Source organism: Salmo trutta, chromosome 26, assembly GCF_901001165.1.
Source record: "Salmo trutta chromosome 26, fSalTru1.1, whole genome shotgun sequence".
Classification (NCBI taxonomy): Eukaryota; Metazoa; Chordata; class Actinopteri; order Salmoniformes; family Salmonidae; genus Salmo; species Salmo trutta.
Window position 1 is genome coordinate 19,369,890 of NC_042982.1, and position 26,017 is coordinate 19,395,906.

Below are 26,017 nucleotides of genomic sequence, written 5' to 3' on the forward strand. Positions count from 1 at the left end.
ATTACAAAATGTTTTTACAAAATGAATCAATACAGTAATATGAGATCTGTAACATTTGACATGTTGGTGTATTAATACATCTAGTCACTACAAAGAGTTGCTTACCAAGAAGACAGTGAATGTTCCTGAGTGGCCGAGTTATCATTTTGATTTAAATCTGCTTGGAAAATTTTAATAATGGGCAAATGTCTCACAATCCAGGTGGGGAAAGCTCTTAGAGACGTACCCAGAAAGACACAGCTGTAATCGCTGCCAAAGGTGCTTCTACAAAGTAATGACTCAGGGGGGTGAATACTTATGTAAATTAGATATGTATGTATTTCATTTTCAATACATTTGCAAACATTTTTTTTTAAATCCACTTTGTCATTATGGTGTGGAGATGGGTGAGAAAATGTTTCATTTAATCGATTTTAATTGAATGTGCAATAAATCAAGGGGTAAGAATACTTTCTGAAGGCACTGTAGCCTATATCACCAATTAAAAAGTCCAAAGATTGATGTAGAAATCCCAGATTGACCCTTTGAGTAACAGTAAAAGGCCTAATGTCTACAATGGACAACATATTGTTATTTGTTTCTGCTGATATAGTAATTGATGTGCACAGTTTTATCTTATTGTAGCTCCATGACAACATATTTAGCACAGCTGATGTGTGTAACACCTTGTGGACTGATTATGCTTCTACCTTGATCCACAAGGGGGCATAGTGGAGACGAGCACCATCCTGGCGCTTTGTTGCTGAGCAGAGCTCCGCATGACAGTTGGTCTGTAAATATATCCTGAAGGTAATGGGCGGTCCTAGTTTCAGGATGCTCGAAGATGCTGAGGCAAGGATGTCAAAGAGAGAGGCTATTTTAATAATACGGAAATAAGATATATCTTTTTTTTGTGGTTTAAAGCATAGCAATAGAGAGTCATGTGAATAGAGAGGAAAAAGGAAAACCGTGAGAGGCATTTTGATGAACAGTGCGTCTTTGTCTGGATTAAATCTCCGTAATGCAAGCGAGATACAGAAGACAACAGAGCTGTTTATATTTCTCCATCCAGCTGGTAAACGTCATTTGTGTAACGGGCTTTTAGAGAAGAAAAAAAATCCCGTCTAGCAGCTTTGTGAACATCCGCAGCGGTGATACATTATTTCATAGTGGATACAGTGAAGGCTTGATAATTTATTTGGAGTCGGGTTATTCTGAGTAGACATAATTTGATCCAAGAAGGCCTCGTGTAAATGATAGGAGAAAACGGAGGACATCCGTGTTTAAATGCAAGCATAGTGTGACTGCTTGGTCATGATGATGCGAGATGAGTAAGTCTTTATCCACTTATTTTCAAAGATGACATCAGTGTGATGATGATGCAATTTACTAAAAGCTGTCACTTTTCATTTAAAGTTTAGGATCCAGTCCAGATGATGGGATTGTAATTTCACCTATTGTGGTTTGTTTATGTATCTAAACAACTCGAATGCAAGACAAACATTGTTTCCCATTCAGTTCTATCCAGGTTAATATGCACACGTTTATTTCTCCTGAGAAATAGACAATTGATCTGTTATTGATCAGGGCCTGCCACAAGCCCTCTGGGCCCTGTCAGAGCTAGTCAGTGGATGCTCTTATCTCTAACCGTTTTCCTCTGGAGACTCTATCGATACCTCTCCATGTTCACCTCTGAAAGACTCACAGTACCGGAATATGTCAGCCGGATTGGGAACCGGAGGTCGGGCAGCTCTAGCTCATCCTCGGAACCCAAAGCACCACCGGTCTCGCCGGGTGTCTACGGTGCCGACGTTCAGGATGTTTTGGACACCTCGCTCCCAGCCCTGCGCTCCGCTATCAAGACACTGAAGTCAGCCAAAGATACCTCGGATCTAGACGAGACCCGCAGGGCCATAGCAGAGACGTTCCAGTTAGTAGAGGAGGCCTGGGTTCTGCCTACTGTGGGCCGGCAGGTCGCAGAGGAGATATGCAACAGGATACGACTGGACGGAGGACTGGAGCTGCTCCTGCAACTCCTCATGACACCTGCTGTGGAGATCACCTATGAATCTGCCAAACTACTGGAGCAGATACTGGTCTCTGAGAACAGGTGTGTATTCACTACAGGCCCACATGCACTTTTTCTGTTATACAAAATATTGTCTTGGGCCTAACCGTTAGGGCCAGTTTCCAGGACCCACATACAGTAAGTCTTAGTCTTTATAAACCTAGTTGTATACTCATCTTTTTGTTTACCCTTTTCACCTCTCTCTCTCTTCCTATCCAGAGACTACGTGGCTCGCATGGGTCTGGGGGTGATCCTGAACCTGACGAGGGAGACAGAGGACGCCCAGCTGGCCCGCAGCGTCTCAGGCATCCTGGAGCACATGTTCAAACACACCGAGGAGACGTCCGCCCAGCTCATCGCCAACGGCGCCCTGGATGCCCTGCTCTTCTGGTGCCGCGGTACCGACCCCACCGTCCTTCGCCACTGTGCCGTTGCGCTCGCCAACTGCGCCATGTATGGCGGCCATCGCTGCCAGCGGCTGATGATTGAGAAGCAGGCAGCTGAGTGGTTGTTTCCATTGGCGTTCTCCAAAGAGGACGAACTCATCCGCTTCCATGCGTGTTTAGCGGTGGCCGTGCTCGCCAATAACCGGGAGATTGAGAAGGAGGTGGGTGCTGTGTGGCTCAGTTAGTAGAGCATGGAGCTTGTAACGCCAGGGGGGTTGGTTCCATTCCTGCTCGGGCCACCCATATGGAAATATGGATGTGCAAAGCACTGTAAATCACCTTGGATTAAAGTGTCTGTTAAATGTATTATTATAGGTGGTGAAGTCCGGGACATTGGAGCTGGTGGAGCCCTTTATTGCATCTCTGGACCCTGATGAGTTTGCCCGGAGCTTGCTGGACAGTGCGGACAGCATGCAGGGGAGGACGGCAGCAGACCTACAGCAGCTCTTGCCACTACTGGATGGTGCCAGACTGGAGGGGAAATGTATCGCTGCCTTCTACCTGTGTGTCGAAACCAGCATCAAGTCACGCCAGCGCAACACCAAGGTCAGTATCAGGGAACAAAAGCACAACTGGTTCATCCTTGATGAGCAGTTGATTTGCTGAATTCAGATGTGAGTGCTGGGCTGGAACAAAAGCTTGCACGCTCTCCAAGTTACGACATGGTTGGTAAGCACTATAGTCCAGCGTTTCCCAAACCCTGTCCTCAGGACCCGAAGGGTGCACGTTTTAGTTTTGGCCCTAACACTACACAGCTGATTCATATTATCAAAGCTTGATGATTAGTTGATTAATTAATCAGCTGTGTAGTGCTAGGACAAAAACCAAAACGTGCACCCCTTGGGGTCCCGAGGACTGAGTTTGGGAAACCCTGCTTCAGTGGGTAGTGGATACAGGGATTTCATCCAACAACATTATGGGGCCTAAAACTAATTCTGGTGCCCACTTCCTAACTATATATCAAATCAAATCAAATTGTATTTGTCACATGGTTCGTAAACAACAGGGGTAGTCTAACAGTGAAATGTTTACTTACGGGCCCTTCCCTACAATGTAGAGAGAGAAATATAGAAACATAATAACACAAGGAATAAATACACAATGAGTAACGATAACTTGGCTATATACACAGGGTACCAATACTGAGTCCTTGTGCAGGGGTACGAGGTAATTGAGTTAGATATGTACATATAGGTAGTGGTAAAGTGACTAGGTAACAGGATAGATAATAAACAGTAGCAGCAGCATATGTAATCAGTCAAAAGAGCAAAAAGGTTCAATGCAGATAGTCCAGGTAGCTATTTGGTTAACTATTTAATAGTCTTATGGCTTGGGGGTAGAAGCTGTTCAGAGTCCTGTTGGTTCCAGACTTGCAGTGCATCGGTTCTGCTTGCCGTGCAGTAGCAGAGAGAACAGTCTATGACTTGGATGGATGAAGTCTTTGAATATTTTTAGGGCCTTCCTCTGACCCAAGTGATGTACTGAATCGTACGCACTACCCTCTGTAGCGTTTTGAGGTCGGATGCCAAGCAGTTGCCATACCAAGTGGGGATGCAGCCATTCAAGATGCTCTCAATGGTGCAGCTGTAGAACCTTTTGAGGATCTGAGGGCCCATGCCAAATTTTTTCAGCCTCTTAAAAGGGAAGAGGCGTTGTCGTGCCTTCTTCTTCTGTGTGTGTACCATGTTAATTCCTTAGTGATGTGGACACAAGGAACTTGAAGCTCTCAACCCGCTCCACTACAGCACTGATGATGTGGATGGGGGCGTACTCGGCCCTACGTTTCCTGTAGTCCACAATCAGCTCCTTTGTCTTGCTGACATTTAGGGAGAAGTTGTTGTCCTGGCACCACACTGTCAGGTCACTGACCTCCTCTCTGTAGGTGGTCTCATCGTTGTCAGTGATCAGGCCTACCACTGACGTGTCATCAGAAAACATAATGATGGTGTTGGAGTCGTGCACAGACACGCAGTTATGGGTGAACAGGGAGTACAGGAGGGGACTAAACACGCATCCCTGTGGGGCCCCCATGTTGCGGGTCAGTGTGACGGATGTGTTGTTGCCTACTCTCACCACCTGAGGATGCCCCGCCAGGAAGTCCAGGATCCAGTTGCAGAGGGAAGTGTTCAGTCCCAGGGTCCTGAGCTTAGTGATAAGCTTGGAGGGCACTATGGTATTGAATGCTGAGCTGTAGTCATTGAATAGCATTCTCACATAGGTGTTCCTCTTGTCCAGGTGGGAGAGGGCAGTGTGGAGTGCAATAGAGATACTGTCGTCTGTGGATCTGTTGGGGCGATATGCGAATTGGAGTGGGTTCAGCGTGTCTGGGATGATGGTGTTGATGTGTGCCATGACCACCTTTCAAAGCATTTCATGACTACAGATGTGAGTGCTCCGGGCGATAGACATTTAGACAGGTTACCTTGGCGTTCTTGGGTGAAGGGACTACGGTGGTCTGCTTGAAACATGTAGGTATTACAGACTCGGTCAGGGAGAGGTTAAAAATCTCAGTGAAGCATGTGCTCCGTGTACGCGTTCTGGTATCCATCTAGCCCCACGGCCTTGTGATTGTTAACATGTTTAAAGGTCTTACATCGGCTACTGACAGCGAGATCACACAGTCGTCCGGAACTGCTGGTGCTCTCATGCATGGTTCAGTGTTATTTTCTTTGAAGCGAGCATAGAAGGCATTTAGCTCATCTGGTAGGCTAGCATCACTGGGCAGCTCGCTGCTGCATTTCACTTTGTAATCTGTGATAGTTTGCAAGCCCTGACACATCTGACGAGCTTTAGAGCCGGTGTAGTAGGATTTGGTCTTAGTCCTGTATTGATCCTTTGCCTGTTTGATGGCTCGTCGGAGGTTGTAGCAGGATTTCTTATAAGCGTCTGGATTATTGTCCCGCTCCTTGAAAGCAGTTGCTCTAGCCTGCAGCTCAGTTCAGATGTTGCCTGTAATCCATGTTATTTGATTATGTATGTACGGTCACTATAGAGAAGACGTCGTCGATGCACTTACTAATGAAGCCGGTGACTGATGTGGTAAACTCATTTTAGTCATTTAGCAGACACTCTTATCCAGAGTGACTTACAGTAGTGAATGCATACATTTCATACAATTTCATACATTTTTTTTTTTTTTTCTGTGCTGGCCCCCCGTGGGAATCGAACCCACAACCCTGGTGTTGCAAACACCATGCTCTACCAACTGAGCTACAGGGAAGGCTAACTCCTCAATGTTATCGGATGAATTCTGGAACTTTTCCAGTCTGTGCTAATGAAATAGCCCCTTAGCTTAGCTGTTACATTCATTGAGGAAAGAATTAGACCAAGGTGCAGCGTGGTAAGCGTACATCTTTCTTTATTAGACGAACACCGAAACAAAACCAAAATAAATACAAAACGAAAACGTAACATTCAGTAGGGCATACAGTACCAAAAACAAGATCCCACAAACTAAGGTGGGAAAAAGGGCTGCCTAAGTATGACCCCCAATCAGAGACAACGACAAACAGCTGCCTCTGATTGGGAACCATACTAGACCAACAAAGAAATAGAAACATAGATTTCCCACCCTAGTCACACCCTGACCTAACCAAATAGAGAATAAAAGGGATCTCTAATGTTAGGGCGTGACATTAGCATCCGCTTCATCGGACCACTTCCGTATTGAGCGCATCACTGGTACTTTGCTTGTAAGCAGGAATCAGGAGGATAGAGTTATGGTCAGATTTGCTAAAGGGAGGGCGAGGTAGAGCCTTGTATGTGTTTCTGTGTATGGAGTAAATGTGATAAAGAGTTTTGTTGCCTGTAGTTGCACAGGTGACATGGTGGTAAAACATTTGGTAAAAAATAGTTAAGTTTCCCTGCATTAAAATCACCGGTCCTACAATATCAATAGACATACAATTGAATGTGTGTGCATTCTTCCTCCTAGATCTTCCACGAGATAGGTGCGGTGCAGAGCCTGAAAAGGATCGTCATGTACTCCAGCAATGGGACGGCCTGTGCCCTGGCCAAGCGTGCCCTAAGGATGATGGGGGAGGAGGTGCCACGACGTATCCTGTCCTCCGTGCCCAACTGGAAGTGTTGTGAGGTGCAGAGATGGCTCCAAGTGATTGGATTCAGCGCTTACACTGAGCGCTTCCAGGTGTGTATTTCTGTGTCTCAGTGTGTGTGTGTGTGTGTGTGTGTGTGTGTGTGTGTGTGTGTGTGTGTGTGAGAGAGAAAGAGAGATAGAGATAGCGAAAGCGATAGCAAAAGACAAGGTTTGAACAATAACGAATGCGAATGCTCTTCTATAGTCCTTGTAGAGATGTTGAGAAAATAAGGTGAATGTTTGATTTTATATCGATTAGATATGGATACCTACAAGTTACTGTCAAAATAATAGAAACACTTGAGTATATGAGGGATACAAAGTACATTGAAAGCAGCTTTCACGCAGGTGTGGTTAGGGTCATGTATAAAAATGCTGGGCAGGCCATTATTTTGGCCATTATTTTGTCTACCATGGCTATGCCCCCATAACATGACAATGGCCCCATCTACAGGGCACGAGTGGTCACTGAATGGTTTGATGAGCATGAAAACGATGTAAACCATATGCCATGGCCGTCTCAGTCACCAGATCCCAACCCAATTAAACACTTTTGGGAGATTCTGCTGCAGCGGCGCCTGAGACAGCGTTTTCCACCATCATCAACAAAACACCAAATGATGGAATTTCTCATGGAAAAATGGTGTCGCATCCCTCCAATAGAGTTCCAGACACTAATAGAATCTATGCCAAGGCGTATTGAAGCTGTTCTGGTTTGTGGTGACCCAACACCTTATTAAGACACTTTATGTTGGTGTTCCTTTTATTTTGTCAGGTACCCGTATTTCTCCTTAGCCTCTTCCTCACTATATTCACTCAGTCTTTCTCTCTCCTCTGTGCCTGTCCTTCAGGAGCTGCAGGTGGATGGCGACCTACTGCTAAACATCACAGACCAGGATCTGAGCACTGACCTGGGTATGACTGCAGGACTCACTCGCAAGAGGTTAGTTCAGTCATCTGTCAAGCTTATGTCAAGCTTATAAAATGTCTGCTACACCAGTCAACTTCAGTGAAATTGAACATTGAAATAAAATCCCTGACTTACCCTGCCCACTCATTTTGTGTTGTCTTCTAGGTTCCTCCGTGACCTGCGCGTGCTGAAGACCTACGCCAACTACTCGACCTGTGACCCCAACAACATGGCTGACTGGCTGGGTGAGGTGGATCCGCGCTTCCGCCAGTACACCTACGGCCTGGTACAGTCTGGAGTGGACCGCAAGAACGTCCTCCACCTCACCGACCAGCAGCTCCAGTCAGACTGTTACATAGGTGGGTTGTGAACCAAAAGACACATTTACGTTCCCTGCGAGACAATTAAGCAATAAGGCCCCGAGGGGATGTGGTATATTGCCAGTATACCACAGCTAAGTGCTGTTCTTAGGCACGACGCAAAGGGGAGCAGTAAAAATAAATGTTTTGTCATACCCGTAGAATACCACGGCTGTCAGCCAATCAGCATTCAGGGCTCGAACCACCCTGTTTATAATGGAGAATAAAGTATTAATTTTCTCCTTCTAGAGAACGGCATCCACCGCGCCAAGATCCTGGCAGCCACCCGTAGGCCGATAAAGCCGTGTCTGACCGATGCCCAACCCCCTGGACCGGATGTGTTTATTAGCTACCGCAGGACCACCGGTTCCCAGCTCGCCAGGTATGGAGAGAGGGAGATGGAGAGGGAGAGGGAGAGTGGTAAAGCTAGGGAGAGGGAAAGCTAGGGAGCTTTGGAAGACAAACAACTTAATCAGGTTTGTCAGGATTATCTGGAGTCTAAGATCTGTAGATCGTCAATCGTTACTTTCTCCCCACCTTTTTCTCTATCTCCCTCTCTTCACTCCCTCTCTCTCCCCTCCCCTCCCTCTCTCCCCCCAGTCTGTTGAAGGTCCACCTTCAGGTCAGAGGTTTCAGTGTGTTCATTGACGTGGAGAAGCTGGAAGCAGGGAAGTTTGCTGACAAGTTGATCCAGAGCGTCCAGCGTGCACGGAACTTCATCCTGGTGCTGTCTGCCAACGCCCTCGACAAGTGCATGGGCGACACTGGCATGAAGGACTGGGTACACAAGGTCAGACATAGACAGATCTACACATAGATGTGTGCTGCATAGAGAACAATATAGATCCAACAGTATACAGCTGCAGCTACCTGTATAGATGTTAAAATCAAATTGTATTTGTCACATGCTTCGAAAACAACAGGTGTCGACAAACAGTGAAATGCTTACTTACTTTCCAACAATGCAGAGAAAAATATATAGAAAAAAGAATAACACACAGAATAAATCCACAATGAGTAAAGATAACTTGGCTATATACACAGGGTACCAGTACCGAGTCCTTGTGCAGGGGTACGAGGTAATTGAGTTAGATATGTACATATAGGTAGGGCTACAGTGACTAGGCAACAGGACGGATAATAAAAAGTAGCAGCAGTGTATGTGACGAGGGCCCACGTGTTGAGGGTTAGCGTGGCGAATGTGTTGTTGCCTACCATCAACCGCATGGGGGTGGCCCGTCAGGAAGTCCAGGATTGAGAACAGAGGAAGGAGTTCAGTCCCAGGGTCCTGAGATTGGTGATGAGCTTGGAGGGCCCTATAGTGTTGAACGCTGAGTTGTAGTCGATGAACAGCATTCTCACATACAGTTGAAGTCGGAAGTTTACATACTTTTAGGTTTGAGTCATTAAAACTCGTTTTTCAACCACTCCACAAATGTCTTTTTAACAAACTATAGTTTTTGCGAGTCGGTTAGGACATCTACTTTGTGCATGACACAATACATTTTTCCAACAATTGTTTACTGACAGATTATTTCACTTATAATTCACTGTATCACAATTCCAGTGGATCAGAAGTTTACATACACTAAGTTGATTGTGCCTTTAAACATCTTGGAAAATTCCAGAAAATGATGTCATGGCTTTAGAACCTTCTGATAGGCGAATTGACATAATTTTTGTCAATTGGAGGTGTACCTGTGGATGTATTTCAAGGCCTACCTTCAAACTCAGTCCCTCTTTGCTTGACATCATAGGAAAATCAAAAGAAATCAGCCAAGACCTCAGAAAAAAAATATTAGACCTCCACAGGTCTGGTTCATCCTTGGGAGCAATTTCCAAACACCTGAAGGTACCACGTTCATCTGTAGAAACAATAGTACGCAAGTATAAACACCATGGGACCACGCAGCCGTCATACCGCTCAGGAAGGAGACGCGTTCTGTCTCCTAGAGATGAACGTACTTTGATGCTAAAAGTGCAAATCAATGCCAGAACAACAGAAAAGGACCTTGTGAAGATGCTGGAGGAAACAGATACAAAAGTATCTATATCCACAGTAAAACGAGTCCTGTATTGACATAACCTTAAAGGCCGCTCAGCAAGGATGAAGCCACTGCTCCAAAACCGCCCCAAAAAAGCCAGACTACGGTTTGCAACTGCACATGGGGACAAAGATCGTACTTTTTGAAGAAATGTCCTCTGGTCTGATGAAACAAAAATAGAACTGTTTGGCCATAATGACCATCGTTATGTTTGGAAGAAAAAGGGGGAGGCTTGCAAGCCGAAGAACATGTTGTGGGGGTGCTTTGCTGCAGGAGGGACTGGTGCACTTCACAAAATAGATGGCTTCATGAGAAATGAAAATTATGTGGACACATTGAAGCAACATCTCAAGACATCAGTCAGGAAGTTAAAGCTTGGTCGCAAATGGGTCTTCCAAATGGACAATGACCCCAAGCATACTTCCAAAGTTGTGACAAAATGGCTTAAGGACAGCAAAGTCAAGATATTGGAGTGGCCATCACAAAGCCCTGACCTCAATCCCATAGAAAATGTGTGGACAGAACTGAAAAGGCGTGTGCGAACAAGGAGGCCTACAAACCTGACTCAGTTACACCAGCACTGTCGGGAGGAATGAGCCAAAAGTCACCCAACTTATTGTGGGAAGCAAGGTGGAAGGCTACCCAAAACGTTTGACCGAAGTTAAACAATTTCAAGGCAATGCTACCAAGTACTAATTGAGTGTATGTAAACTTCTGACCCACTGGGAATGTGATGAAAGAAATAAAAGCTGAAATAAATCATTCTCTCTACTATTATTCTGACATTTCAGAATAATAGTAGACCTAACACAGGGAATTTTCACTGACCTAAGACAGGGAATTTTTACTAGGATTAAATGTCAGGAATTGTGAAAAACTGAGTTTAAATGTATTTGGCTAAGGTGTATGTAAACTTCCGACTTCAACTGTAGATCCTATAGTATCTAGATGGAATTACAATTATTTTCTATGTGTATAATCCAGTCACCCTGGCCTTTACATGTCTAGATGTTCCATCTATATGTTGGTGATATACAATATTAGACATAGAGAGGTCCCCTCCATACAGAACAATGTTACAGTTGAGAGATTATTTTTCCCATATACCCCTGTCCCTTACAAGTGTAGACATTCCATGTCTGCGGGGGCATTCTGTGTCTGTCCGTGATTTAACGTACCTCTCGTAAATCCTGCAGGAGATTGTCACAGCTCTGGCTGGAAAGAAGAACATTGTCCCTGTAACTGATAACTTCCTGTGGCCTGACCCAAACACTCTTCCCGAGGACATGAAAACTATCCTAAACTTCAATGGCATCAAGTGAGTCACAGAGAGAGATTCAGTACCGCAGAATCTGTTTGAGAATGATTGGCAGTTTGGACATTTATCTGAAGTGTACTTATTAGGAATCAAATCTATCTTTCATTTTCATTCTCCCTCTTTCTCTATCACTTTCTCTTTCCATCTCTCTTCACCTCTCTCTCTCTCTTTCTCCCTTTCTTTCTCCTTCCCTCTCTCTTCCTCTGACTCTCCCTTCCTTCCTCTCTCTCTCTGGATACAGGTGGTCCCATGAGTACCAGGAGGCCACCATTGACAAGATCCTACGTTTCCTCATGGGCAACCCCAGCCAAGACCAGACCGACAGCCCCAATACAGACTGCCCCAAGGAGCCTCAAGGACCACAGAAGAAATAGAGGCCTCTGATTGGAGGTCCTCTGGTCTGTGATGATGTAAAATGGTGACCAATAGTGATCAGTAATCAATAATACCAAACAGAGCGTGCTCTGAGCTCTGGTTGGTCAGGTCTAACCCTGTGCATGTGAAGACATGTTTAGGCTGTATTTAGATCATATGCTAATGAGATGGCTTTGCTACTAGCCGCTGATCCAGATGTAAAGTTAATGAAATTATAGTCCATAGCGTAAATACTAAATGTAATTTGGGGTTTCAGTACTTCTAAATACCATGTACTACTCCCTTAAATTGCAGGGCCACACTCATAAGCTGTTATTGGCGTGGTCAGGGATATTTTGTGTCTCTCAGGAAATAACTAGTGTGATAAATCAGCTATCGCTGGCACCGAGCATAACACATAATAACAATCTGGAATATCTCTGTTGCCTCTAAATAGCACTACACTCTCATTGTTTTAAATAGGCCCATACTTTCTAAGACAAAACAATATCCTGGATTTTAATAATGATCCAGTGTAAACTATATAGCTTATGGGAAATACTATATCTCTTTTTTTCTCATGGTGCTTATAAATGAAACCCTGTATGCTCATTGGTGGTCAACTGTTGCCCATTTTTGATATGTCTCTTTACGATAGTGTAACCTAGGTGATGGCAAACAGCCTAATCCAACAGAGATGATGTACGATCTCTATATGTAACAGTGATTTGGAATCCTGCTCTCGTGATGAGGTAGCCCTGCCTGTGACTTGTAGCCAGTGTCACCCTCTGTCCAAGCGGGAATTAGTTTAATGGTTAAGATGTTAGTTTCCCGACCAGGAGAGAGGGGTACTGATCCCACTAGCTACATATACTCATTACAAACTTGCGCTCATGTGCTTAGCAACAACCAGAAGTTCACAAAGAACTCTCTCTCAACCAAGCTTAAGGCAATGAAAAATACCATTATCAAAGCATCTTGCTGATGTGAAAACAGATAGATGCTCTCACTCTCTGTTCAGAAAGATACAATTCGTTTACAAAACCAATATCTACACTAACCCTTAAGGCTGAAGCTACTCCATGAAAAAGGTTCCATCATCTTCCTGTCAGAAAGTCTTGTAGTATACAGTCACAACATGCTGCGTTACTTTGTTCGGCTAAACCGCTGTATCTACAATACTGATTTGTGGTTTGGTTCCTTCATAACCCTAAGAGATTCTGTCATTGATTTGGCTGCTTGACAGTTAGCCTTAGTTCACTTGCTTGTATCTATTGGATAGAAGCAGTTCAGTAGATAAATGTTATCACATTGAGGGCAGAGCTAAGTAATGTATACTTGGCTCACATTGTGGATCCTTCTTAGACATGTACCAGCATGCACCACCCCTGTCTAAATCACCTACAGTCTTACTATACTATTATCTGTGACAAGATAAAGATTCTAGAAACATCCAACCAAAACAATCATGCAGTATCTGATTATCAGTTTAGATATTACGTAAGTGTTGCAAAATGACCGCAGAAGTCATAAAATCACCAGGTTACCGTATTTACAATTAAATGAAGTGGAATGGTAAAACATTATTTCAAACATGGAATTCTTAGGTTTAGTGACATGTTTGTTTTGTAGATTCATATCTGTTAATGATGTAGATACTGTATGTACCCACACCTGTGCTAAATGGTGTGCAGGAAGGCAAACACAAAATGTCACCTCAGTCTAAAGCTACAGTATTTGCTCTCAGCACTACTAGCTATATCTTGTCACTGTTTTGATGGCTCTTCTGGGCTATTTCCCCTGTTGCCTTAATATATGTGTTGCTCTCAATACAGGTATTTTGATTAAATACTGTATACATGGACATGTTCTTGTTTACTTCTTTTATTGAAGATTTAGGCAGTGTTGTCATTTAACAATACAGTGACGCAATAAAAACTACTAACCTGAGGATAAAGTACGTCTGTGATTCTTTCTGTGCAACACTGTTATAATGCCTTATTATAATTAACATATTCTTAGCAGCTAATAGATGCAATTGTTTTATGAAAGTGCAGACTAAATCAGTAAGGCATGAGGCAGAAGGCCCATAGTTGTGAAACGCTCATGATAAATCACAAACTTTTGTGTCTTGCTTTATTGTAGAGTTTTATACGTTCCAAGTCTGAATCTACAAGGTGCTATGAATGTTTTATAAGGCAATAACATTTCATCAGAAGCCACTTAAAGTTAAGTGTTACCAAGTATATCATCTGCATGATTTAATCATTCATTCGTTCCCTTTTTAAATATGATAAATATCATTCACTGTATCTAAAAATCAGTAATACTGTACTGTACAGACAAAATCAATTCACAATATTTTCTCACATAAACTCAGAAAAAAAAGAAACGTCCTCTCACTGTCAACTGCATTTATTTTCAGCAAACTTAACGTGAAAATATTTGTATGAACATAACAAGATTCAACAACTGAGACATAAACTGAACAAGTTCCACAGACATGTGACTAACAGAAATTGAATAATGTGTCCCTGAACAAAGGGGGGGGGGTCAAAATCAAAAGTAACAGTCAGTATCTGGTGTGGCCACCAGCTGCATTAAGTACTGCAGTGCATCTCCTCCTCATGGACTGCACCAGATTTGCCAGTTCTTGCTGTGAGATGTTACCCCACTCTTCCACCAAGGCACCTGCAAGTTCCCGGACATTTCTGGGGGGAATGGCCCTAGCCCTCACCCTCTGATCCAACAGGTCCCAGATGCGCTCAATGGGTTTGAGGCCCGGGCTCTTCGCTGGCCATGGAAGAACACTGACATTCCTGTCTTGCAGGAAATCATGAAAAAATGTTGTTGCCGGGGATGTCTGGTGAGGACGTGCTATACAACAGGCCTACAAGCCCTCAGTCCAGCATCTCTCAGCCTATTGCGGACAGTCTGAGCACTGATGGAGGGATTGTGCGTTCCTGGTGTAACTCAGGCAGTTGTTGTTGCCATCCTGTACCTGTCCCGCAGGTGTGATGTTCAGATGTACCGATCCTGTGCAGGTGTTGTTACACGTGGTCTGCCACTGCGAGGACGATCAGCTGTATGTCCTGTCTCCCTTTAGCGCTGTCTTAGGCGTCTCACTGTACGGACATTGCAATTTATTGCCCTGGCCACATCTGCAGTCCTCATGCCTCCTTGCAGCATGCCTAAGGCACGTTCACACAGATGAGCAGGGACCCTGGGCATCTTTCTTTTGGTGTTTTTCAGAGTCAATAGAAAAGCCTCTTTAGTGTCCTAAGTTTACATAACTGTGACCTTAATTGCCTACCGTCTGTAAGCTGTTAGTGTCTTAACGACCGTTCCACAGGTGCATGTTCATTAATTGTTTATGGTTCATTGAACAAGCATGGGAAACAGTGTTTAAACCCTTTACAATGAAGGCCTGTGAAGTTATTTGCATTTTTATGAATTATCTTTGATAGACAGGGTCCTGAAAAAGGGGACGTTTCTTTTTTTGCTGAGTTTACATTTACATTTTAGTCATTTAGCAGAAACTTTAATCCAAAGTAACTTCCAGTCAGTGCATTGGAAAAATTGGTTACATGATTTGGGGTGGCATGTAGTCTAGTGGTTAGAGCATTGGGCCAGTAACCGATCGGTTGCTAGAGCGAATCCCAGCACTGACAAGGTAAAAATCTGTCATTCTTCCCCTGATCAAGGCAGTTAACCCACTGTTCCTAGGCCGTCATTGTAAATAAGAATTTGTTCTTAACTGACTTGCCTAGTTAAATAAAAATACTTATTTTATTTTATTCAGAAAATAGGAAGCCAGTAGGCCTATCATGGGCCTTCCTTCCCCCTAACAGCCAATCAAAAGAAATCATCACAAATACTGAGTGACAGTAATGCTTCAACCCTTCCCATGGCCTCAAACTCTCAGTTCCGTTGCACCATTTAAATGTGTTATAAGAGATCTGGTTGCCCCTCTGTGCTACTGAGGGTTGAACCCAGGTCAGTGTGTGTGGTGTGTGTGTTAGTTGAGGCCTCATGTTCAGGGGTTATCATGTGTTGCTATGTGGGAACACTTTAGGGAGCAGGGAGTTTAGACTAAGCCATCAATTGACAGACACACACACACACACAGAGACTTCTCTGTGTATGTGTATTGTATGGAGGGGTGACAGGGTTGCTGTGTGAGGCCACTTAAGGGGTTAGACTGGGCTATCTGTTGAATGGAGGGATGACAGTAAACTGTAAGCAGTGTAACTCAGTACTCCCTGACTGCTGCTAGAAGCCGATCAGTCTCGTTTTGTTAAGAGATACTAATGGTTGAGTCTGGACAAGTTGGGCTGAAGCCAATCTATCTGCTGCTCGTATGTTAGGGTGACATCGAGATCCACTGTTATTGAATTTCATATTTTCTGAGTCATGTATTTTCTGCCTACCCTTGGATTGTTTGATATAGTAGTGTGGGTATTACAGTTTTTTACAATCACTTTGGCACTCATTTCAGAACCTTGGTAATTTTTCAAAACTCTAGACACAAAACTCAAAACGGTCATCACAGGCTGTCCAATGTTCAAAACATTGCATTGTGCATTCATATCTTTAAAGAAACCTTGCACTTGCAGAATCCTTGGTTCAAATAACTCGTTTTTTCAATTGCTAACAAGCATCCGTCAATACTGAAGCCACTTTTTCAAAACTCTTCACAGTCTGCATTACCAACATGCATCTTGGCCAACAGTTAATCTCACCTCCAAAACTCACTCAAACCACCAAAACACTTCATACATGTCTCAAAATAAGCTCGTTGGACCATAACACTGGCAACAATTCTCACTCAGAAAGCATACGTTGTCACTCATAACACACTGACCTAAAAATCACTAACATTACATAAATGAACTTCTCTTTGAAGTTTGAATGATTTTTTACATAAATCAGTATTTAATTATTGAATAAGAATAACACCTTTCCACTTTATTGACTGTCCTAAAGTTTATGTAACAAGAATTAATCAGAAATGCAGCAATTTGCTTAAATAGCCTTTATTTTTTCTATATCTTTGCATATAGTCATTTACTTGTGAAAAATAAAAAGTTGAAACAAAAACAAATTCCTGAAAAAACAACAACATAGTAGAATAATAGTATAATCACTTGTACTGGGCGGCAGGTAGCCTAGTGGTTAGAGGCAGGTAGCCTAGTGGTTAGAGGCAGGTAGCCTAGTGGTTAGAGACAGGTAGCCTAGTGGTTAGAGGCAGGTAGCCTAGTGGTTAGAGACAGGTAGCCTAGTGGTTAGAGGCAGGTAGCCTAGTGGTTAGAGGCAGGTAGCCTAGTGGTTAGAGGCAGGTAGCCTAGTGGTTAGAGGCAGGTAGCCTAGTGGTTAGAGGCAGGTAGCCTAGTGGTTAGAGGTAGGTAGCCTAGTGGTTAGAGGCAGGTAGCCTAGTGGTTAGAGGCAGGTAGCCTAGTGGTTAGAGGCAGGTCGACTAGTGGTTAGAGGCAGGTAGCCTAGTGGTTAGAGGTAGGTCACCTGGTGGTTAGAGGCAGGTAGCCTAGTGGTTAGAGGTAGGTCACCTGGTGGTTAGAGGTAGGTAGCCTAGTGGTTAGAGGTAGGTAGCCTAGTGGTTAGAGGCAGGTCGACTAGTGGTTAGAGGCAGGTAGCCTAGTGGTTAGAGGCAGGTAGCCTAGTGGTTAGAGGCAGGTAGCCTAGTGGTTAGAGGCAGGTCGACTAGTGGTTAGAGGCAGGTAGCCTAGTGGTTAGAGGCAGGTAGCCTAGTGGTTAGAGGCAGGTAGCCTAGTGGTTAGAGGCAGGTCGACTAGTGGTTAGAGGCAGGTAGCCTAGTGGTTAGAGGTAGGTCACCTGGTGGTTAGAGGCAGGTAGCCTAGTGGTTAGAGGTAGGTCACCTGGTGGTTAGAGGTAGGTAGCCTAGTGGTTAGAGGCAGGTCGACTAGTGGTTAGAGGCAGGTAGCCTAGTGGTTAGAGGTAGGTCACCTGGTGGTTAGAGGAAGGTAGCCTAGTGGTTAGAGGCAGGTAGCCTAATGGTTAGAGGTAGGTAGCCTAGTGCTTAGAGACAGGTAGCCTAGTGGTTAGAGGCAGGTAGCCTAGTGGTTAGAGGCAGGTAGCCTAGTGGTTAGAGGTAGGTCACCTGGTGGTTAGAGGCAGGTAGCCTAGTGGGTAGAGGCAGGTAGCCTAATGGTTAGAGGTAGGTAGCCTAGTGGTTAGAGACAGGTAGCCTAGTGGTTAGAGGCAGGTAGCCTAGTGGTTAGAGGCAGGTAGCCTAGTGGGTAGAGGCAGGTAGCCTAATGGTTAGAGGTAGGTAGCCTAGTGGTTAGAGGCAGGTAGCCTAGTGGTTAGAGGCAGGTCGACTAGTGGTTAGAGGCAGGTCGACTAGTGGTTAGAGGCAGGTAGCCTAGTGGTTAGAGGTAGGTCACCTGGTGGTTAGAGGCAGGTAGCCTAGTGGTTAGAGGCAGGTAGCCTAATGGTTAGAGGTAGGTAGCCTAGTGGTTAGAGACAGGTAGCCTAGTGGTTAGAGGCAGGTAGCCTAGTGGTTAGAGGCAGGTAGCCTAGTGGTTAGAGGTAGGTCACCTGGTGGTTAGAGGCAGGTAGCCTAGTGGTTAGAGGTAGGTCACCTGGTGGTTAGAGGCAGGTAGCCTAGTGGTTAGAGGCAGGTAGCCTAATGGTTAGAGGTAGGTAACCTAGTGGTTAGAGACAGGTAGCCTAGTGGTTAGAGGCAGGTAGCCTAGTGGTTAGAGGCAGGTAGCCTAGTGGTTAGAGGTAGGTCACCTGGTGGTTAGAGGCAGGTAGCCTAGTGGGTAGAGGCAGGTAGCCTAATGGTTAGAGGTAGGTAGCCTAGTGGTTAGAGACAGGTAGCCTAGTGGTTAGAGGCAGGTAGCCTAGTGGTTAGAGGCAGGTAGCCTAGTGGGTAGAGGCAGGTAGCCTAATGGTTAGAGGTAGGTAGCCTAGTGGTTAGAGACAGGTAGCCTAGTGGTTAGAGGCAGGTAGCCTAGTGGTTAGAGGCAGGTAGCCTAGTGGTTAGAGACAGGTAGCCTAATGGTTAGAGGTAGGTAGCCTAGTGGTTAGAGGCAGGTAGCCTAGTGGTTAGAGGCAGGTAGCCTAGTGGTTAGAGCATTGAAATAGTAACCAAAAGGTTGCTAGAACGAATCCCTGAGCTGACAAGGTAAAAATCTGTCCTTCTGCCCCTGAACAAGGCAGTTCACCCACTGTTTCAATCTGGTTACTGCAGAAATGCACAACATTTGCCATCATTCTGTTTTGAATGTGTTTTTAAAAGTTTTGGAAACAGTGTGGTAGCATTTGAAAACGAGCTGCAAATATATAGTTTTGCAGGTGGTGGAGTGAATGAGAAAAGAGTTAATGGATTTCAGAGAATGTGGTCATTGAATTCATTTTGTGTGAAAGCAATGAAAAATTATTCAGTTTGGTCCACATACACTTCTGTTTCGCTGACTGTGTGAAGAGTTTTGACAATGTGACTTCAGTTTTGACCAATGCATTTTAGCAATTGAATTTCAATTTGTTTTTTATCATGAAATACCATAGGAACATTAATTTAGATTACCCACACACAAGATACCGATAGTTTCACTGTGTAGTTGTTCATACAATCATTAAATATTGTAGTACAAAATATGTAATATGTTTCATTATGGTACTACACATAAATACATCACTGTAAAAGGACTAGTAGAGAGAATACTACAGACACAGTGGAATCATTGAACAAAATCAGAAATGTATTGATGAAATACAATAAAATCACAACACTGGTTTCTTTGAATCAGAGCAAAAATAATTAGCTACAAAAAAGAAAAGAACTACAGTAAAACGGCAACTACAGTGTTCTTCACCTGACTTACTGTAAAAAGCAAAACAAAGGATTTATTACTGTACTTCTATATTTCCATCAACCCTGTCTTGTGGATGAGAACCTGTGGCTGAATCCACATCACAATGGATGTAGCCAAACATCTTGGGAAGAATCCTTGGGCATGGCGAATCCAGGCCTGACACTGTTCTGCCGTGATGTCATTGCATGCGTCATCCATGGCCTGAAGAAGGGTGGCTTGTTCGTGAGGGCACCTATTATATACCTTCCACCTCCATGTGGAGAAGAATGTTTCAATCGGGTTAAGGAAAGGAGACTATGGGGATAAGTCCATGGTGGATGGGCCTGAAACCATGCTTGCACCATTTGAGCATGGCGGAACCTGACATTATGAAAAATAAAGGAGCTCTAGGAGCTCAGATGCAAAACATGTTATGTCCAACGTTTCGACAGACAAGCTGTCTTCATCAGGGTATAATGACAAACACTGCGGGGTGACTAGTTTATATAGTGTCAAAGGACACACACAGGTGTCTGTAATCATGGCTGGGTGTGGCCTGATATCATTGGTTAATTGTCATATATTAAAATAGCATACAAAAAACATAAATGGATAGCGTATGATCATAGATACAATTTGGCTACATAGGCCTACAAACATTTATAACAGCAAAATCACAAGAATCACAAGAATGGCTTCAGATCAAAGTTTCGGAGCATCGTAGCACCACTAGGTGTAAAACCTCGACTTACCCAGTTGCGGCCCACTTTTTGGAAGCAAACCACTCGATTTCGTCCCTACGTTATATTGGCATCGAACATGTCACCCTCCCTAGGAGAGGGGGTGACCTCGATAATTTATTGTTAAAACGAGAGGCTGCCTGGATGTTTAATTTAAACACCCTTGCTCCCTTCAGTCTCAACATAGACTTTGATCTACTCTTTTAATATATGAGAATTAACCAATGATATCAGGCCACACCCGGCCATGATTACAGACACCTGTGTGTGTCCTTTGACACTATATAAACGAGTCACCCCGCAGTGTTTGTCATTATAGCCTGATGAAGACAGCTTGTCTGTCGAAACATTGGACATAAACATTTTTGCATCTGAGCTCCTAGAGTGTGCGGCTCTCCTTTAATTTTTCAAGTGTTCTACTCCGCTAGCCAGCACCTCGCCTAAATATGTGTGCGTTTCTTTCACCTCTAGGAACCTGACATTATCCCACACAATGACATAGGTCACACCATCAGCTCTACAGACCGGATTTAGCTCATCAAGGAAGGTTACAAGGAGAGCTGCATTATATGATCCAATACAAGGTCTGCGTCCCACCACACCATCTTCCGATATAGCCGCACACATGGTGATGTTGGCCTCATGTTGTCCAGGTACTTGGATGGTTGCCCGCTGGCCAGTGAAATTCCGACCTCTCCTCCTTGTCTTGGCCAGGTTGAAGCCTGCCTCATCCAAAAAGAGGAATTTGTGATGGTTTTCATCAGCATGCAGCTCCATCACCCTCTAAAAGACATTTTGGAAAGAGAATTACTGATTACAATGATGTAGAATTTTGGGGGAATTTTTCACAACAGGCATCTTGAAACTGAACATACCTGAAGATACTCAGTCCTCAGTTGCTTCACTCTGTCTGCATTTCTTTCAAAAGGCCCACGGTATAGCTGTTTTAGAGACACCTGGTGTCTTTTCAGCATGCGGGCAATAGTTGGCAAACCTATGGCTTCCACATTGTTGAACATGTCGTCATTGTCCAAGATGTGCTGCCGAATTTCTGTAAGGCGAATATAATTTCTGGCCCGAACCAAATTGACTACAGCCGGCTCTTGTTGGTCAGTCAGAATTTTGACCCTGCCTCCCCTATTTGGCCTAGTCTCAATTCTGCAGGGAAAATGACAGTAAGAACACATTTAGTCACTACTCTGTGGTACACATTGGCATGCATTATACTGTACAGTCATTTGACAATTGAGAGTAGCCTAATGTTTAGTGCATGCTGAAGACTTAGCGGTTCTCATTGCGGAAAGTTCTGATGATTGAGGCCACGGTTGATCTTCTGAGGTTTGGTTAAGTCATTGTAGCTGCCTCAGTCATTGTCATGCCATGATTTACGACATGGTCTACAACTATTGCTCGGGTTTCATTGGACACTTTGCTGTTGCTGCCGCTTTCTTGGTCCGTGGTCTTGTCCTCTATCACGTTCCCCCACACCTCTCAAATGAGGCCCACGAGATAATGTAGTCCAATTGGTTCATGTTCCACGCTAATGGGTGTCAATGGATCTCATTATCCTGAAACTTTCATGATCTAAACATGGAATATTGTTTGTCAGTTTCCATAAAACTATGCATTCAGAGTAATGCAACAGTTACTTATCATTTTGAGCAGTTGTATCAATTGATAGTTAGATCATTGTAATGAAATCAATAGACAGTCATCTCAGATGTAATGTGTGAATTGCATTTTGAAATGGTAATACTTTGATGTTAAGTTGTGTCATTTTGAACAGGTGATTTTAGTTCAATGAACAAATGATCTTAGCTTTGTGTATTGTATCCAAGCAATTGGAAAAAGTGTTAGAGTTTTGAAAAATGACATCAAGATTCTGTAATTAGCGCCAAAGTGATCGTTAAAACTATATTTGACCACATTTGTATGTCAGCTCACATTAGATGTTCAGTTTAAAATACAACAGGGAACCCAGACTTATTTATTTTCTTGTCTCACGGTGATGTCTGTCATGGGGGTTGGCTGGTGGTTCCAGCTTTTTGGTTTTGGTCTTTTGGTGTTGAAGCCATGGAATCCAAGCTCTGTGTGGTCTAATGACAGTTAGCTACCTCTCCTACACACTGTTGAAAAGGTGTATGTAGGGCAGCAGAAGCTGTGTTCTTCCAGAGGCTCAAGCTGTGATGTGATGAAGTTCTGTCTGTCTGTCTGTCTGTCTGTCTGTCTGTCTGTCTGTCTGTCTGTCTGTCTGTCTGTCTGTCTGTCTGTCTGTCTGATTGTCTGTCTGTCTGTCTGTCTGTCTGTCTGTCTGTCTGTCTGTCTGTCTGTCTGTCTGTCTGTCTGTCTGTCTGTCTGTCTGTCTGTCTGACTGTGTCAGGATGTTGCAGAGTCCTCTCTTCTGTCTGTCCTCTGATCCCGACACTCCACTATCCTAAACACACAACAACATGGATGAATCACAAGGTGTTTATGGCTGCAGTGTTTTAAATGAGGAAAACTGAAATAGGAAATTCAGGAAAGGGAGGGCTTACCCAATGATTCCTGTGGGGATGAGGAGGAGGGCTCCGAACAGGAAGGGGAATTTGTTTTTGTTTTTGTTATCTCTTACTTTTTTCTTACTTTTTATTTTTTTGGTATTTTCTTAAAACTGTGTTGTTGGTTAAGGGCTTGTTAAGGATGTCTGTAAGTAAGCATTTCACTGTAAGGTCTACACCTGTTGTATTCAACGCATGTGACAAATACAATTTGATTTGATTTGATTCGTGATGTGCAGGGTGGCTGCGTAGAGAGAGTTAAAGAGGCCGCTGGCCACCAGCGATCACAGCCCCTTCACACAGGCCACCAAAGCAAACAACTCACCTGAAACACAAAGGACATAGAGGATGTCTGTAATACTTAAAGCATATTCTTATGAAATGTTATGCTACATTATGAACATTTATAGCACCTTATAGATGTAGTCATGAAACTGTATACATGAGAGGCCGTGACATATTGAGAACATATTCCAGCTAAGGGCCCTCTTTTGAAAGCTCTCTCAACTTGTTCTTCAGGCCCCACCAGCTTGGACAGCTTGGCCCTGATGACTGGAGTGGCTGCCATGTAGAGGAAGCACAGCCCATAGCCTGTTAGAAAAGGGGAGTGGATACACATTTACCTGTTAAAGGTACACTATGGAAGTTTACTTGGGTATTTTCCATGTATTAATCTATCACCATCACTAGAGGGCAGTGAATAAGCGAAGAGTTTTGCGACCTTTACCCAGCTGTGTGTTTTCTGTGGAGGAAACAAGACAGGAGGAGAGAGAAAACAGAACTCCTCCAGGGCAGGCTTATTGATCTATTACTCTGGGAGACATGTCTTTTACTGTGTGATACTAGAGCATTTCCCCCTGTGCACTGTTCTCTAGACACACCACCAGATAATACTGCTGACTTATACTGTTGCTAGCTGAGCCAAGAACACATGTTCATAACAATAAAGAAATCTAGTAAACTCTAAACTGATGTAATGATGACATTTGAACTGATTTTGTCTTCTGGGATAGCCTCTCACCTGTGAACATGAGTTCAGTAGTGTTGGCCAGTGAGATGACCACCAGGCCGGTCATGTTTGAGGCCAGTCCCACCAGAGACACCCAGGAGTCCTCTAGGCATCTCTGCAAGGTCCTTAACCCCAGGAGGCTGCTGAGGTAGGCCACTTTCTGGGCTGCAGACCCCCAGCCGATCAGCCGTGGGCCCCAGCACAGCGGAGAGCTCAACTCATACAGAACATACAGCTTGCGGCTGCCAAAGTGGACCACCACCAGGAAGAAGCAGGAGGTGTAGAGCCACAGTTTGTACCTCCTCCATTTTGTGTAACTGCCAGCCTCGGTGGGGTTGCCTAGTACAGAGTCGAGGCGGTAGACGGCGCGGTGGTGGCGCGTGGTGAAGAGTTTGGCACTGGGGTCAGGGGTGACGGACTTGGGTACACACAGGTAGGCATAGAGGGCAGCAGCCAGATTAGTGACCAGCACCAGCCAGAATGTGTCAATGTACCTGGGGAGGAAAAGTCCCCATGAGAAGTCATGCAATAAAATGCAAATTAATTACTTAATAATCATACAATGTGATTTTCTGGATTTTTGTTTTAGATTCCGTCTCTCACAGTTGAAGTGTATCTATGATAAAAATTACAGACCTCTACATGCTTTGTCAGTAGGAAAACCTGCAAAATCGGCAGTGTATCAAATACTTGTTCTCCCCACTGTATATCTCACTGGTCACCCCCAAAGCCAATTCCTCCTTTGGTCGTCTTTCCTTCCAGTTCCCTGCTGCCAATGACTGGAACGAAATGCAAAAATCTCTGAAGCTGAAGACTCACATCTCCCTCACTAGCTTTAAGCACCAGCTGTCAGAGCAGCTCACAGATCACTGCACCTGTACATAGCCCATCTGTAAACAGCCTATCTATCTACCTACTGCATCCCCATACTGTATTTATTTATTTATCTTGCTCCTTTGCACCCCAGTATCTCTACTTGCACATTCATCTTCTGCACATCTACCAGTGTTTAATTGCTATATTGTAATTACTTCGCCACCATGGTCTTAACTTACCTCATTCGCACTCACTGTATATAGACTTTTTGTTTTCTTTTGTTCTGTTGTATTATTGACTGTATGTTTTGTTTATTCCATGTGTAACTCTGTGTTGTTGTTTGTGTCGCACTGCTTTGCTTTATTTTGGCCAGATCGCAGTTGCAAATGAGAACTTGTTCTCAACTAGCCTACCTGGTTAAATAAAGGTGAAATAAAATAAATACAAATAAAAGTCAGTCAAGGGTGCCCACAATGATAAAGCAGATTAATTGGTTAATCGGCACTAGCAACTAATTGATTCTGGACTGGAGCGTGGACCTCAGTTCATCTTTCAATCACCCACATGGGTATATACTCCTAAAAACCAATTGGTTTTGAATGATGAACTGAGGTCCACACTCCAGTCCAGTTGGTACTGGTAATGCAGCTTAAAGTTGGTTACCAACCACCATATAAAGTCCAAAGAAGCTGAAGAAGAAGCCTGAAGGAGGAGAGGACCTTGTGCCTATCATAAATGTTTAATGTTTTTCGACCTGTCCCCAAATTAATATAGTTGGTTCAGAGTTTGTTTTGATATTTCAACCTGCGTGTCCTGAACGCGTCTGGTGTGGGTGGACAAGAACGCACACGCATGCGGTCTGGTCAGCATGTAATGGTCTCTAGATCGCTCCATCTGGACAAAGCTTTAAACTGCACCTCAAGCTTTTGTTGCTTTCTGATTTCAGGACAATTCCAAGGTATCAGAGTCACACAGATGTCACTTTAAAATGCTTCACATTTATACATCCGGTGAAATATCTGTCTCATTGTTTTATTTGTGGTGCTGTCATTCTGTTACCAAACTTTGCATTTGCACTGTTCTTCAAGTAAATGTGTTTTTGTAAAATGTTCCGTGGGAATTGTTAAAAGTAGACCTAGTCCTTGTGCATAGAGTTGTATGGTTTGTTTAACTTTGCAATCATTGGTTTTGGTTTGACATACATTTTAAATAGAAAAATCTGAGGCTTTGTCACTCTGTTACTTTGGAATTTCCCATCAACAAATTGTCACAATGTCACCACATGCGTTTGTTTTATTTCGTCAAGTAATTTCAAAATAATGGTCAAACATTTAGACATTTAATCTACGAATGATTACACATTCTGCAATCTTTATGTTATTAGATATTATTACACACGTAGTCTTATAATAGTTTAACAGGCCTAGATCATTGGATAAACTGACATTTATTAAAAAACGTTTCTTAAAAATATATTTGTTGCTATAAAATCCAAGTCTGTT

The 26,017-nt window shown here is 43.7% G+C and overlaps 1 protein-coding gene across 1 annotated transcript; it reads left to right on the forward strand.

The window, feature by feature from the left end:
* Nucleotides 1-329: 329 nt before the first annotated feature.
* Nucleotides 330-13,525, forward strand: sarm1 (sterile alpha and TIR motif containing 1). Its single transcript, XM_029715128.1, has 10 exons — nucleotides 330-2,089; nucleotides 2,267-2,654; nucleotides 2,809-3,039; nucleotides 6,428-6,640; nucleotides 7,441-7,532; nucleotides 7,665-7,858; nucleotides 8,108-8,240; nucleotides 8,459-8,648; nucleotides 11,100-11,221; nucleotides 11,463-13,525. The coding sequence occupies exons 1-10, from the start codon at nucleotides 1,611-1,613 to the stop codon at nucleotides 11,593-11,595; spliced, it is 2,175 nt and encodes a 724-aa protein (XP_029570988.1). The 5' UTR covers nucleotides 330-1,610; the 3' UTR covers nucleotides 11,596-13,525.
* The last annotated feature ends 12,492 nt before the right edge of the window (nucleotides 13,526-26,017 follow it).